The sequence below is a fragment of the Eurosta solidaginis genome, chromosome 2 (assembly GCF_040869045.1).
Source record: "Eurosta solidaginis isolate ZX-2024a chromosome 2, ASM4086904v1, whole genome shotgun sequence".
Classification (NCBI taxonomy): Eukaryota; Metazoa; Arthropoda; class Insecta; order Diptera; family Tephritidae; genus Eurosta; species Eurosta solidaginis.
Window position 1 is genome coordinate 190,357,755 of NC_090320.1, and position 14,294 is coordinate 190,372,048.

Below are 14,294 nucleotides of genomic sequence, written 5' to 3' on the forward strand. Positions count from 1 at the left end.
TACCTACGGGAAAGGATACCTCGGGGGTTATTGTCGGCTTCACAGCATGCGTACTGCAAGGGCAGATCGACGGAAACGGCTGCAAAGCAAATATAGGGGTCCCTAGAACACAAAGAGCATGCTCTGGGTGCCTTTCTAATCATCGAGGGGGCTTTTATCAATGTCTTGCCGGGGGCAATCGAAAGAGCTCTGGTAGGTTTAGGAGTCGAGGCGGCTCTGGTTGAATTTATTAGCAAACTTCTATGCGGCAGAATTGTCGTAGCATAGTGGGGAGGGGCCATAATTAAGAAATGGTGTGCACGGGAACGCCACACTCCTATCTCCTCTGCTCTGGGTTGTGGTAGTCAACGAGCTTCTTGTGGAGCTGGAAGCCAATGGTTGTCGGGTTGTTGCCTATGCAGCTGACCTTGCTATCCTAGTCAGAGGCAAATTTCTGGGCACCCTGCGCGATGTTCTGCAGGGCTACCTGGATACTGTGGCTAGGTGGGCTGAATCATGTGGATTGGCGGTCAACCTGGGAAAACGGAATTGGATCTTTTTACAAGGAGATATAATATGCCCGATTTCAGAACTCCCTCGATTGGAGGGATACCGTTGGTACTTTCTGTTAGGGTTAAATATTTGGGGATTGTTTTGGACAAGAAACTGTCCTGGAGACCCAATGTGGAAGATCGGGCCAGGAAGGCCGCCGTTGCCTTGTACTGCTGCAGAGGGGCTATCGGAAAGAGATGGGGACTCTCGCCAGGAGTAGTACACTGGCTTTATGAGATGGTGGTCAAACCGATTCTACTATATGGGGTGCTGGTCTGGTGGAAAGCACTGGACACGGCGAGCACCTTCAAAATGTTAATGTCCGTGCAAAGGACGGCGCTGATCGGTATCAGTGGCGCTCTCAGAACAACACCTACCTTGGCACTGAACGTCATGCTGAACATATATCCAGTAGATATTGCGGGAAAAGCGGCCTCGGCCAGGTCGTTGGTCAGGCTTCGTGATATGGGTTATGGGCTTTCTGACAGCGGACATTCTAGCCTTCTTACCAGTTTCGACTTTATCCCGGACAGGACTATTGTATGCCGATAACTGCTCCCTATACAACCTTCACCCAGTCATTCCAGCGAGAGAGGAGTGGGGGGAGGAATTATCTGGGGCATGGGACAGGTTAACTTGTTCACGGATGGGTCGAAGCTGGACGGAAAGGTTGGTGGGGTGTCTTGTCAAGAGCTAAATATATGCCGCAAGTTTAAGTTGGCTTATCACTGCAGTGTATTGCAAGCGGAAGTTGCTGCGATTAAGGATGCGGTGAATGGAATGCTATCCAGTGCTACTACGGTTAGGGAATTTAACATCTACTCTGATACCCAAGCGGCTATCGAGGCCTTGAGCTCAACTACAGTGCGATCGAGGGTGGTCTGGGAGTGCCTGATCTCGCTTGCGATTGCATCGAATTATTTTACAATTAAGATTATCTGGGTCCCGGGCCATAGTGATATCCGGGGTAACTGTCAAGCGGATCTCTTAGCCCGCATCGGTACAACAGAACCGGATGAAGATGGCTTGAAGGTTTAATGTGGCCACATAAATCGTTCCCGAGGTGGTCGGGCTAGCACCTTAATGGTGCTATGGTACCGGAGCGTACCGGATTTGTATCCGGCAAAGGACCATCACATCGATAACACTCCCCAAAGCCTTCGGGGAGCAACCTTATCGCTACAACAACAACAACAACAACAACAACAAGATGGCTGTAGGGATTTCGGGATTCCGCTGGCCACATGTGGATTGCTTCTCCTTAGCTGGGCCTCGAGTCATCTCAGCAAACGTTGGGCGGACACCACGTCTTGTAGGGTAGCAAGATCTTTCTGGCCGAAGTGCCGAATCACCAAATCACTTTATGCTTGATTGCCCAGCTTTTGCCAGAACTAGGCGAAAGTACTTCGGTCGCGAGTCACTTGGATCTCCCGAGGATTTATCAAAAGTTGAGATCGGTATCATTCGGAGCTTTATCGTTGCTACTCAACGATTCTCTAAGTAGCTAGATCTAAGTCACCGTTATTTTTGATGTATGTGGTATCACAACGGACCTTCGTGTTGTCCAAGTGAGCTGTCCTTATCAGGGCAGCTATCACCTAACCTAACCTAACCTAACCTAAGTGGGCAGTGTTTTATGTTATCCATCCCCAACTTGAAACTCGATTCGTTCTGGCCAATCCTTTATGATGTAGTGGTCTTGACGAGCTCGGCTATCCCATTTGCATAGAAAGCAACAGTATTTTGTGTATCCACTTTGTAGACCACATAGCATTCCAACGACTTTAAGATCGGCACATATTTTCCAATCATGTCCTTCGTATTTGATTAATTTGAGTAATTTTTGCATTATCTCATGCGTTTCTTTCGTATTTACTGCATGCGCGATCGGGATATATGGCTTTTGGTTGCCAATATGCAATAATACGGCCTTTAAACTTAATTTATGGCCGTCTATGAACAATCGCCACTCTTTTGAATCATATGGTTCACCAAACTGTTTGAATAGACCAGCAATGTCTTTGCAGTAACAAACACTGTCCTCCTTCGTTTAGTACTTGGAAAATTGTTCGTGACGAGTTCTATAATATGTTACCTTAACATCGGATGAAACAAATTTAAATTGTTGCATACGAGAGGCGTGTAGTTCGGCCTTTTCCTTTGACAATTCCAAATCCCTTATCCAATCATTGAGTTGTGCTTGTGACAAAGAGTTTCTTTCGTTTTCCGTTTGAAATCCAGTACAACATGATGCCGCGTAATCAGTTACTGCTGTTGACAATGAAACTGGAGCCGGAACTAAAGTTAGATTTGATTCTGGCAATGTAGCTTCCGTTGAATTTAGTTCTGGTAAAGACACTGTAGATACGCTCGCATAGGTTACTTTTCTTGACTTTCCAACCCCAAGTACTTTTGTAGTACAAATATAGCAGTCCGTTGAATGGCAAGTTGGTTCCCTCCACTTCATTGGTGTAATAAATTTCATATGTCGCCTATATAGATAGTTTCAGAAATTTGTCAGCCAAGCATTAAAAGGGAGCAAATTCCTAATTTTTACAACGCACCTTTATGTTCCGGTTTCCGATAAAATCAATTCGTCTCGACATGTGGTGCACACAGTATTCGGTGCCTACCTAGACAAAAAGGTTCCCTAGTTCTACAAAGAAAACACTACCTGCCTTAAAAATATGCTCTTGCTTGAAATGTACCTGGGTTTGAGAAAACGACACTAACAGTTTTTTGTATCTAATAACCCTTCGAAAATCTACCTGCTAACTAACTGATATACGAATACTAACACATATGTACCAGTAGGGTACTTAAGTATTAAATGGATATATTTACTTGAATGCTTATAACTTTTGTATTAGTTCATCGACTTTGTTCATATATGTAATACTCCTATATTGCTAATAGAAAATGCTCGCAATGTGTTTTGAATTCGAAATCAAAACAAGACAGGAAAACTTTATATCTAAGCAAGAACTCCAAATTGCTGCACGCGACGTCCGAGTTCATGGGATTCCCTTCGAGGAAGGGGAAAACTTACAAAAGATTTTCCACCACCTCTGCTTCACGCTAAACTTACAGCCACCCCCCCTAAAAAGTGTTTTTCGGCCGAAACGCAAACTACCCCACGGTACGGTTGATCCCGCCGTTATCATTAAATTTTACACACTCGCGGACCGAAATACGCTGTTGAAAACGATTGCGAGTTTCAGGCGCCACAACAACACCAAAGGGCTGCGACTCGTGCATGTGGGAATAAATTCCAATGAGCCTATCTTTGTTAATGCATCGCTGACCAAAAACAACTATGAGATCTTCAAGGCTGCGATCCATCTAAAGAAGAGGAAAAAGGTTTCATCGGTGTTCACAATGCGGGGTGTGGTGCATATAAAGCGAAAATTCGGCGACCGACCCGAAGCAGTCCCCAGCCTGAGTTTTCTCGAGAGTCTCGACCCGGAAAACAATACTTCCTTTCGTGAAGACGTCACGCCGGTTGCGAACAACGCCCTGGAGGGCCACCAAAGGCTTAACTAACAGCCCCCTGCTAATAAATATTTCTCTTTGCTCTCTTCTAATCTATTCCTTCTCTGTCTTTTTCTCCACCTACAACATCACAAAATCATTAATTATGTTGTTAGCCAAATTCAGTGTAAATCATTCACTTAATTATTTTTATAATGTTGGTCTCCGATAATGAGTCCCCGAGTTCCAAAGACTGTCTATCTACTTTGTTGCGCATAGTCAGCAAAAAAGCCAATGGGCTGAAAGTTATTCATATCAATGCGCAAAGCCTTTATAAAAAGCTTGACGAGTTGAGGTTTCTGTCAGAAGGCTCCGATATTGATGTCATATGTGTTTCAGAAACATGGTTTTCTTCGTTTCATAGAAATGATATGGTGAAGATAAATGGCTACCAACTTTTCACAGTTGATAGAAGTGGTCATGGTGGTGGTGTTGCGATATATGTAAAAAGTAGTATGTCCTGTCAATTGTGTTGTTGTTCTAGTCCAGGTGATCCTGTGGAATATGTGTTTGTTCATATGTTTTCTGATAATAATAGTAGGCTTCTTATCGGCTGTGCATATAGACCGAATCGACTAGTAGATTTTTCCGCGTTTATTGAATTTCTTCAATCGTTACTATTAGACTATGACAATATTATCATCGCTGGAGATTTTAATAGTAACCTACTGGTGGATGCCACTTTAAAACAAAGCATGGAATCTCTGGGACTTTTTCCCACAAACTGTGCTATACCAACGCATTTCACAAATACTAACTCTTCTCTATTAGATTTATTTTTTGTCAATGATCTTCATAAAATGATTCACTACACGCAACTATCCGCCTCCTGCTTCTCAAAACACGACCTGATATTCCTAAACTACAACTTCCAAACATCATGTAGGCCAAGTTCGTTCGGGTATCGCGATTACAGAAGTATAGATTATTATTCCCTTGCTGTGTCCGTTGAGTCGGTTGAATGGAGCTTGATTCGTACGTTAACATCGGTTGATGACCAGACAAAGTTTCTGCAGGATAATATAAATAAGTTATTCGATGATCACGTTCCACTAAAAATAAAAACACCTAAATACAAGAATAGCCCTTGGTTCAATGCTACATTAAAACACCTTCTCCACCTTCGTAACCAAGCCTACTCACGGTGGAAAAGGTACAAAACAGTCGAAGCGCATAGCTGCTTTAAAACAGCTCCGCTTATTGCAAACAAAGCCATAAGGCTGGCCAAGGCAAATTATTTTAAGTATAAGTTTAGTTCTGCTTTGAATACAAAAGAAAAGTGGAACAAAATCAAACAAATAGGAATTGGTAAGCCCAAAAGTGACCTGTCTCATCCCCCTGATGTCGACATCAACGAAATAAATAATACTTTTGTAAGACTACCAAACTCAGCCGACAATGTGTGTATTGATAACTACTCCGTGCGTGTTAATGTTGACACTAGCCCTTTCGAGTTTGTTTGTGTCGATAATTGTGATGTTGTCCAAGCCATACTTTCTGTGAAGTCTAACGCAATGGGGCTTGATGGTATATGTTCAAAGTTTTTAAAAGTCATTCTTCCCAAAATCCTTCCCCACATTACTTACTTGGTCAACTCGAGTGGATGAAAGTTACATTGCCTTCTTAACACTTCTTGACCACTCCAAAGCTTTCGATTCTGTAGACCACACTCTGCTCTGTAGGAAGCTGGAAAACCTATTTAACTTCTCTGGTCATGCAGTTGCCCTTATAAGATCATATCTTGGCGATAGGACTCAAGCAGTATGTATAGATGGTGAAAAGTCTGACTTCCTTCATGTCTTAAGAGGCGTCCCTCAAGGCTCTATCCTGGGTCCTCTGTTATTTGTTCTGTACATCAATGACTTACCCGATGTCCTTAAGTATTGTAATGTTCATATCTACGCTGATGATGTGCAGTTATTTACGTGTTGTCCTCGTGATCAAACTAGCTTACTTAAACCACGATTTGAATCAAATATTTTCATGGGCTGCTATGAATGGCTTATGTATAAACCCGAATAAGTCAAAATGTATTGTTATTTATAGAAGGTCTTTTCCCACTAATGATTTAGAGAATATAGTGTTCGACAATTCCGTTATAGAATACGTAGATACGGCGAAAAACTTAGGTGTAATTTTTAACAAAACATTGACATGGAAAGACCATATTTTTAGAACGGTTGGGAAAGTGTATGGAATGCTTCGTACACTATGGTTAACACAGTATTTCACGCCTTTGCACATAAGACTACTTCTGGCTAAAGCGTACTTAATACCTACGCTACTCCATGGTTGTGTGATTTACTCAAACTGTGACTATCTGTGCAAGAACAAACTAAATGTTGTTTACAACAACATTGCTAGATATGATTATGGGTTGAAAAGATTTGACCACGTATCTCAACATGCTGAAAGGTTGCTAAATATTACTTTCGAAAATCTTTTAAAAGTCAAAACACTGTCCTTCCTCCATAAATTGATACACACGAAGGAACCTGACTATCTATATCGTAAGCTTATTTTTCTGCAATCATCAAGATCGGTGCTTCTTCTTAAGCACATCAGATACCGCTCGCTAACCTCTGAGCGCCAATTCTTTGTTACTGCAATACGTCTTTGGAACTCGCTACCTACTAGTCTTCGACTCTTAAGTAGTGCTCTGCACTTCAGAAAAGAGCTAACATCATTTTTTAACGACTCTTAAACTGGATCTCAAATTGTTGTTGTTAAAATTTTCATTTCTAAGTCCTTTTCCTTTCTCTGTGTCTTCTTTCTTTATTTGTTAAATACTATTCAATCTATAACCAGCCAAAGGTTGTCATCACTACTGCTGTCTTTTAATATTTATTAACTACTTTTCTTTAGTTTTAAGATTTACATTTACATACATAAATTTATCACTATTGTCCGTTATATTTAATTTAATTTGATTAATCTAATTTATTATTATAAATGTTCAATTTTTATAGCTCATGCTATTCATGACTAGCACTGTTAAATAATTTGTCAAAATTGTTGTGCTAGGAACAAATTTTCAAATAAATACATACATACATACATACATACAGCCTACACAATTTTAGTGATTGTAGCAGCATAAGTTTGACAAGAAAATATTTAAATTTAGGTACATTCGGTTATTGAATACAAAAACAACAAGTAAGGAAGGCTAAGTTCGGGTGTAACCGAACATTACATACTCAGCTGAGAGCTATGGAGACAAAATAAGGGAAAATCACCATGTAGGAAAATGAACCTAGCGTAACCCTGGAATGTGTTTGTATGACATGTGTATCAAATGGAAGGTATAAAAGAGTATTTTAAGAGGGAGTGGGCCATAGTTCTATAGGTGGACGCCATTTAGAGATATCGCCATAAAGGTGGACCAGGGCTGACTCAGGAATTTGTACGATATGGGTATCAAATAAAGGTACTAATGAGTATTTTAAAAGGGCGTGGGCCTTAGTTCTATAGGTGGACGCCTTTTCGAGATATCGTTATAATGGTGGATCAGGGTTGACTCTAGAATGCGTTTGTACAATATGGGTATCAAACGAAAGGTGATAATGCGTATTTTAAAAGGGAGTGGGCCTTAGTTCTATAGGTGGACGCCTTTTCGAGATATCGCCATAAAGGTGGACCAGGGGTGACTCTATAATGTGTTTGTACGATATGGGTATCAAATTAAAGGTATTAATAAGGGTTTTAAAAGGGAGTCGGCTTTAGTTCTATGGGTGGACGCCTTTTCGAGATATCGTTATAAAGGTGGATCAGGGTTGACTCTAGAATGCGTTTGTACAATATGGGTATCAAACGAAAGGTGATAATGAGTATTTTAAAAGGGAGTGGGGCTTAGTTCTATAGCTGGACGCCTTTTCCAGATATCGCCATAAAGGTTGACCAGGGGTGACTCTATAATGTGTTTGTACGATATGGGTATCAAATTAAAGGTATTAATGATGGTTTTAAAAGGGAGTGGGCCTTAGTTCTATGGGTGGACGCCTTTTCGAGATATCGTTATAAAGGTGGATCAGGGTTGACTCTAGAATGCGTTTGTACAATATGGGTATCAAACGAAAGGTGATAATGCGTGTTTTAAAAGCGCGTGGGCCTTAGTTCTATAGTGGACGCCTTTTCGAGATATCGCCATAAAGGTGGACCAGGGGTGACTCTAGAATGCGTTTGTACAATATGGGTATCAAACGAAAGGTGATAATGCGTATTTTAAAAGGGATTGGGCCTTAGTTCTATAGGTGGACGCCTTTTCGCGATATCGCCATAAAGGTGGACTAGGGGTGACTCTAGAATTTGTTTGTACGATATGGGTATCAAATGAAAAGTGTTAATGAGTATTTTAAAAGGGAGCGGGCCTTAGTTCTCTAGGTGGACGCCTTTTCGAGATATCGCCATAAAGGTGGTCCAGGGGTGACTCTAGAGAGCGTTTGTACAATATGGGTATCAACCGAAAGGCGTTAATGACTATTTTAAAAGGGACTGGGCCTTAGTTCTATGGGTGGACGCTTTTTCGAGATATCGCCATAACGGTGGACCAGGGGTGACTCTAGAAGTTGTTTGTACGATGTGGGTATCAAATGAAAGGTGTTAATGACTATTTTAAAAGGGAGTGGACCTTAGTTCCATAGGTGGACGCCTTTTCGAGATATCGTTATAAAGGTGGACCAGGGTTGACTCTAGAATGCGTTTGTACAATATGGGTATCCAACGAAAGGTGATAATGAGTATTTTAAAAGGGAGTGGGCCTTAGTTCTATAGGTGGACGCCTTTTCCAGATATCGCCATAAAGGTTGACTAGGGGTGATTCTATAATGTGTTTGTACGATATGGGTATCAAATTAAAGGTATTAATGAGGGTTTTAAAAGGGAGTGGTGGTAGTTGTATATGTGAAGGCGTTTTCCAGATATCGACCAAAATGTGGACCAGGGTGACCCAGAACATCATCTGTCGGGTACCGCTAATTTATTTATATATTTAATACCACGGACAGTATGCCTGCCATGTTTCCAAATGCTTTTTATTTCGCCGTGCAGACTTTTGCATTCTTCTACTTAATATGGTAGGTGTCACACCCATTTTCTAAAGTTATATTTTGCGTCAATAAACCAATCCAATTACCATGTTTCATCCCTTTTTTCGTATTTGGTATAGAATTATGGCATTTTTCGTAGTTTTCGAAATCGAAAAAGTGGGCGTGGTCATAGTCGGATTTCGGCCATTTTTTATACCAATACAAAGTGAGCTCAGATAAGTACGTGAGTTTAGGAAAGATATATCGATTTTTGCTCAAGTTATCGTGTTAACGGCCGAGCGGAAGGACAGACGGTCGACTGTGTATTAAAACTGGGTGTGGCTTCAGCCGATTCCGCCCTTTTTCACAGAAAAAAATTGTCGCCCTAGAATCTAAGCCCCTACCAAATTTCACATGGATTGGTAAATTTTTGTTCGACTTATGGTATTAAAAGTATCCTAGACAAATTAAATGAAAAAGGGCGGAGCCACGCCCAATTTGAAATTTTCTTTTATTTTTGTATTTTACTGAAGTTGAATGTTGACATAATTTACTTATATACTGTAAAGATATTAAATTTTTTGTTAAAATTTGACTTAAAAAAAAATTGTTTTTAAAGTGGGCGTGCCGATTTTGCAAATTTTTATTAAGCATACATATAGTAATAGGAGTAACGTTCCTGCCAAATTTCATCATGATATCTTCAACGACTGCCAAATTACAGCTTGCAAAACTTTTAAATTACCTTCTTTTAAAAGTGGGCGGTGCCACGCCCATTTTTCAAAATTTTACTAATTTTCTATTCAACTTACCTACCAAGTTTCATAGCTTTGTCCGTCTTTGGTAATGAATTATCGAACTTTGTGTGTTTTTCGAAATTTTCGATATCGAAAAAGTGGGCGTGGTTATAGTCCGATTTCGTTCATTTTAAAAAGCGATCTGAGATGAGTGCCCAGAAACCTACGTACCAAATCTCATCAAGATACCTCAAAATTTACTCAGGTTATCGTGTTAATGGACGGACGGATGGACGGACGGGTGGACATGGCTCAATCAAATTTTTTTTCGATACTGATGGTTTTGATATATGGAAGTCTATATCTATCTCGATTCCTTTATACCTGTTCAACCAACCACTATCCAATCAAAGTTATTATACTCTGTGAGCTCCGCTCAACTGAGTATAAAAACGTTTAAACAGCAATATATCGGCACTCTGATGTTTGGGAATGTACCTAGCCATTAGTAGCAATATAGGAGTATTACATATATTACTTTTTGAATGAAAGCTTATTTTTTTTGTAATAAGTGAGAAAAAAAAATCTGTAAAAAAATAAAAAGTTTTCGAGATCCTTCGTCGCAAAGTACAAATTTTTTTATATTTTTACAAAAAAAATTGAAAAATCCGTAATGATTGTTCGTTATCTTTAAGTCAGCAGGGCTTAGCAAAAAGTGTTGTATGCACAGTGTATAGCAAATTTAGCAAATATGACATTTTAAAAGCTTCAAACCGTTTTGGAATTGCTCAATTCGTTCTTGAGATATATATGATTAAGTGGACCCAATTGCTTTTTTTTTTTTTTGAAAAAACGGTTATTCGTAAATATCTCAAAATCGATACCATAGAATTAAAAATAACCTTGATTTTTCGGAATCAGGGGGTGATTTTACATAGGAATTTCATGATGGCGTCTCTGGTGCAGAAAAAAGTTGGAAATTGTGATCCAGTGTTATCAGTTTTAATATTCGTCTATCAGCAAAAAAATTTTTTTTCAAAAGCAAAACCCTCCATCAGCATGATTTTTTTACCCAGTTATACTTAAGCATAAAAAAATATAGCTTTAATCACAGAACCTTGGGTGCAATGGTATAACAAGGTCGAGATAGACATAAATTTCCGTATATTAATATTATCAGTACCGAAAAATATTTTGATTGAGTCAGGTCCATCTGTCCGTCCGCACGGGGCTTAAATTTTTGCCTTCCTTTAGAACCAACATCATGTCATTCGATATGGAACTCTAGCACATTACTCATTATTACACATTCTCAAACCATTGTTCGACATAAAATATACAAGGGGGTATTTTATCATCCATTTGGTTACTTCATATTATAAGGAATTTACAATATAGCTGCCAAAACGGGTTTTTGCTCTCCTGCTGATAGAGGATGTTAAACATATGTAAGCCGACGATATCTTACTTTGCTTACCTTTTCACAATTTATAAATTTTTCAGTGAGAAACCTTCACGTTCTAAATATTTCGGCCAGCAAGTACTCTTAGCCTTTTTTTTAAAAGGTTAACAGTTATTTGCTGAGCGAGATTTATCGCTCGTTAAGTAACTAATTTCAAATATTTTATGTACGTAAATAGGCACGCTTGGCGAATTGGAAGAAATATGTCAAACACCTAAGCGCATATCCTGTGAACAACTTTATAAGGAAGCTGTACAATCTGCACGCAAATTTTATGCCAACCATCATGTCTATCCTTATACCTATCAGGTTTGCAAATATAAAGAACACACTTATTTATAAGAGATGGACGAATTATATATACAAAAAACATTGGGAAATAGAAGGCAGGTAAAATAGATTTTGAAGCTGGCGAATGTTGCGAAAAGCTAGTCGTGCTGGGATGAGTAGAAACAATACTTGGGTAACCATTAAAAGGTTTCCACAAAAAAAATACATAAAACCAATAACGTCAATACGCTGAAAAGGCTAATTTAAATCTTCAAGATAAATTAAATGAATTTGTGTTCTTTGAATTTATTTTTTAATTCTTCTAAAACTGAAGTTATGCGTATTAGTCCCGGGTTTTTCAGCAGTTTGTTAAGCTAAACTTATACTAAGTTTGCTTTAACTCTAGTCAAATTTTCCAGTCATAGTTTTAGGCCGCCTTTGGGGTTGTCTGTTTGTACGGCAACATTGGTTTTTAATTATTTAGATAATTTTTAGATACGGCAGCAGCAGTATTTGGTTTACCCAACAAACACCGACAAATATATCTCCAACCTTCGAGAAATTTATATCTAGTTCTGAAGTTGGTATCCAACATCTTTCTCCAATCACTATCCAACCTTGAAGAAATTTTGTAAAAATTACAATTCCTAAGTTGATCTCCAACGTCATTCTCAAATTATTTTCGAACCTTTGAGAGATTTTGAGAAATGTGTAGTTCTCAAATGAATATCCAGCACAATTATTCAGTTGATAGCCTATATTGGATATCAAGTTGATGTGGAGTTGAAAAAAATCTTCTCCAAGGTGGTACCACCACAGCCAACAGCTGTTTATTGTGAGAAATAAACACCTAATTGGTAGGAGTAATGAAGAGTTACAAATTGAAAATAAATTATACATGTTTATTTTATTTTCGTGAAAAAACTGTAGTATTGGAGTCTTTCATTTGATTCCAATTGGAGAACCACGCTTGGGAACAACTATCTTTTTTTTTTAAACTTAATTAACAGAATTTTTTGCTTTAAAAAAATCCGTTTTTTGCTGAAAATGCTAAGATTCTCAAGTTGAGGCACTGTTCGAAACAGCGCTTGTGATTTTAGAAGTATGCTACTCAAACCCAAATGCTTGTTGGGTATTATAGACGCCATTGCGAACGAGCGCGAATAACTGATAGGTTAACTAGAGTTTTACCCTGCCAGATGGTTTCTATGAGGGAGTTTTTTGAATTGCCTCCCATTTAATCATGATTTAGTCACGTTGGGTAATTTTAATTTTTTGAAAGAGAATAAATGAACTAAATACAACCGTTAAAACAAACGCAAATACGCCACGAAAATGTATAAATGTATTTTATGCACATCTCGCCCAAAGAAAACCAGTGATTACCTCATAGAAAACATCGAGCAATTGGCTACGAGTAGCAGCCTGACGTCTCTTATTTAATTTATCCTCTTTGCTTCAGCTAAAGTACACCGAAAAACTGCAGAATAAGTTTAAGCGTAGTTTAACTGACAAACTGAGTTGCACTTGTACTGAAAAACTGGGCCGTAGTAAAGATTGTAAAAGGATGCGAATATTGTGGTTAATGGTACGTCTTTATATCAAGTCAGTTGTATTAAATTTCTTCGTCGTATTTTAAATAAGTTTTTTCTGTAAATGGTCATTATGATATTCACAAAATCTAGTGCAAATGTAAATTTATTTAAATATTTAAATATTAAACGCCTAATTTGTATAAATATATGGTTAGATCTAAAATTGAATACTCACAAGTGTAAGGTTCCAATACTACAGTATCTTCACGAAAATAAAATAAAATATATATGATTTATTTTTGATAAATTACGCTTCGTTACTGCTATCAATTAGGTGTTTTATTTTTCACAATAAATAGCTGCTGGCTTTGGTGGTACCACCTTGGAGATTTTTTTTCAACTTCAATCAACTCGATATCCAATGTAGGATATCAACTGGAGAAACGTGTTGAATATTCATTTGAGAACTGTACATTTCGCTAAATCTCCCAAAGGTTGGATAATAACTGGAAAATGATAATGACGTTGGAGATGAACTATAAATTTTACAAAATTTCTCAAAGGTTGGATAGTGATTGGAGAATGAAGTTGGATATCAACTTGAGCACTATCTGGTTTAAGAATAACTAGATAATAGCTGTGTTTTTTTACATCTATATACGTTTACGCTTAAACTTTATATGGACTGCTAAGCGTTAAACTTTATCTACCCTTCTGAAATTGCTGTGCAGAAAATTAGTACTCCTAAATTTCAATACGCATTATACTCAGATGCAACTGAAATATGTGTCTATGCTTCACATCTATGTATTACCTCTACAAATAGTGTGTGTCCACTATTCACCGCAACTGATTCAGCTATATGTTATACACAGACATACAGCAGAGGTTTGCGTCTCTGCTTTTCTGTACAACATGTTCTGTAGCTAGTTGCCGCTAGATGGGTCTCCTAAGCATTATCCAAGTGAGGATAAGCGTTGTTTTTTACGCGCAAACGTAGACGTATATACGTGTACAAAAAAAACACGGCTAATGATGTTGAATATAACCTCCGGAACTAGATATATATTTCGCTGGAGAAATATCTTTTCAATGTTTGTTGAGTAAGCAAAATCCAGCTGTTGTCGTTTCTACAAATTATCTAGATAGAAAAAACCAATGTTGCCGTACAAAAAGGCCTACCCCAAACGCGACTTTAGAC

At 38.5% G+C, this 14,294-nt stretch overlaps 1 protein-coding gene across 6 annotated transcripts in view; it reads left to right on the forward strand.

Annotated features, from left to right (window-relative positions):
* Nucleotides 1–14,294, forward strand: part of Mnn1 (menin 1) — a 326,319-nt gene that overhangs the window by 29,841 nt on the left and 282,184 nt on the right. For all 6 annotated transcript variants that reach the window (XR_010949727.1, XR_010949726.1, XM_067766652.1 and 3 more), the window contains exon 3: nucleotides 11,467–11,597. Coding sequence is in view for 4 of the 6 variants with exons in the window: in XM_067766652.1 (XP_067622753.1) it covers nucleotides 11,467–11,597 (131 nt within the window). In the remaining 2 variants the exon portion in view is untranslated. The remainder of the gene's footprint in view (nucleotides 1–11,466; nucleotides 11,598–14,294) is intronic.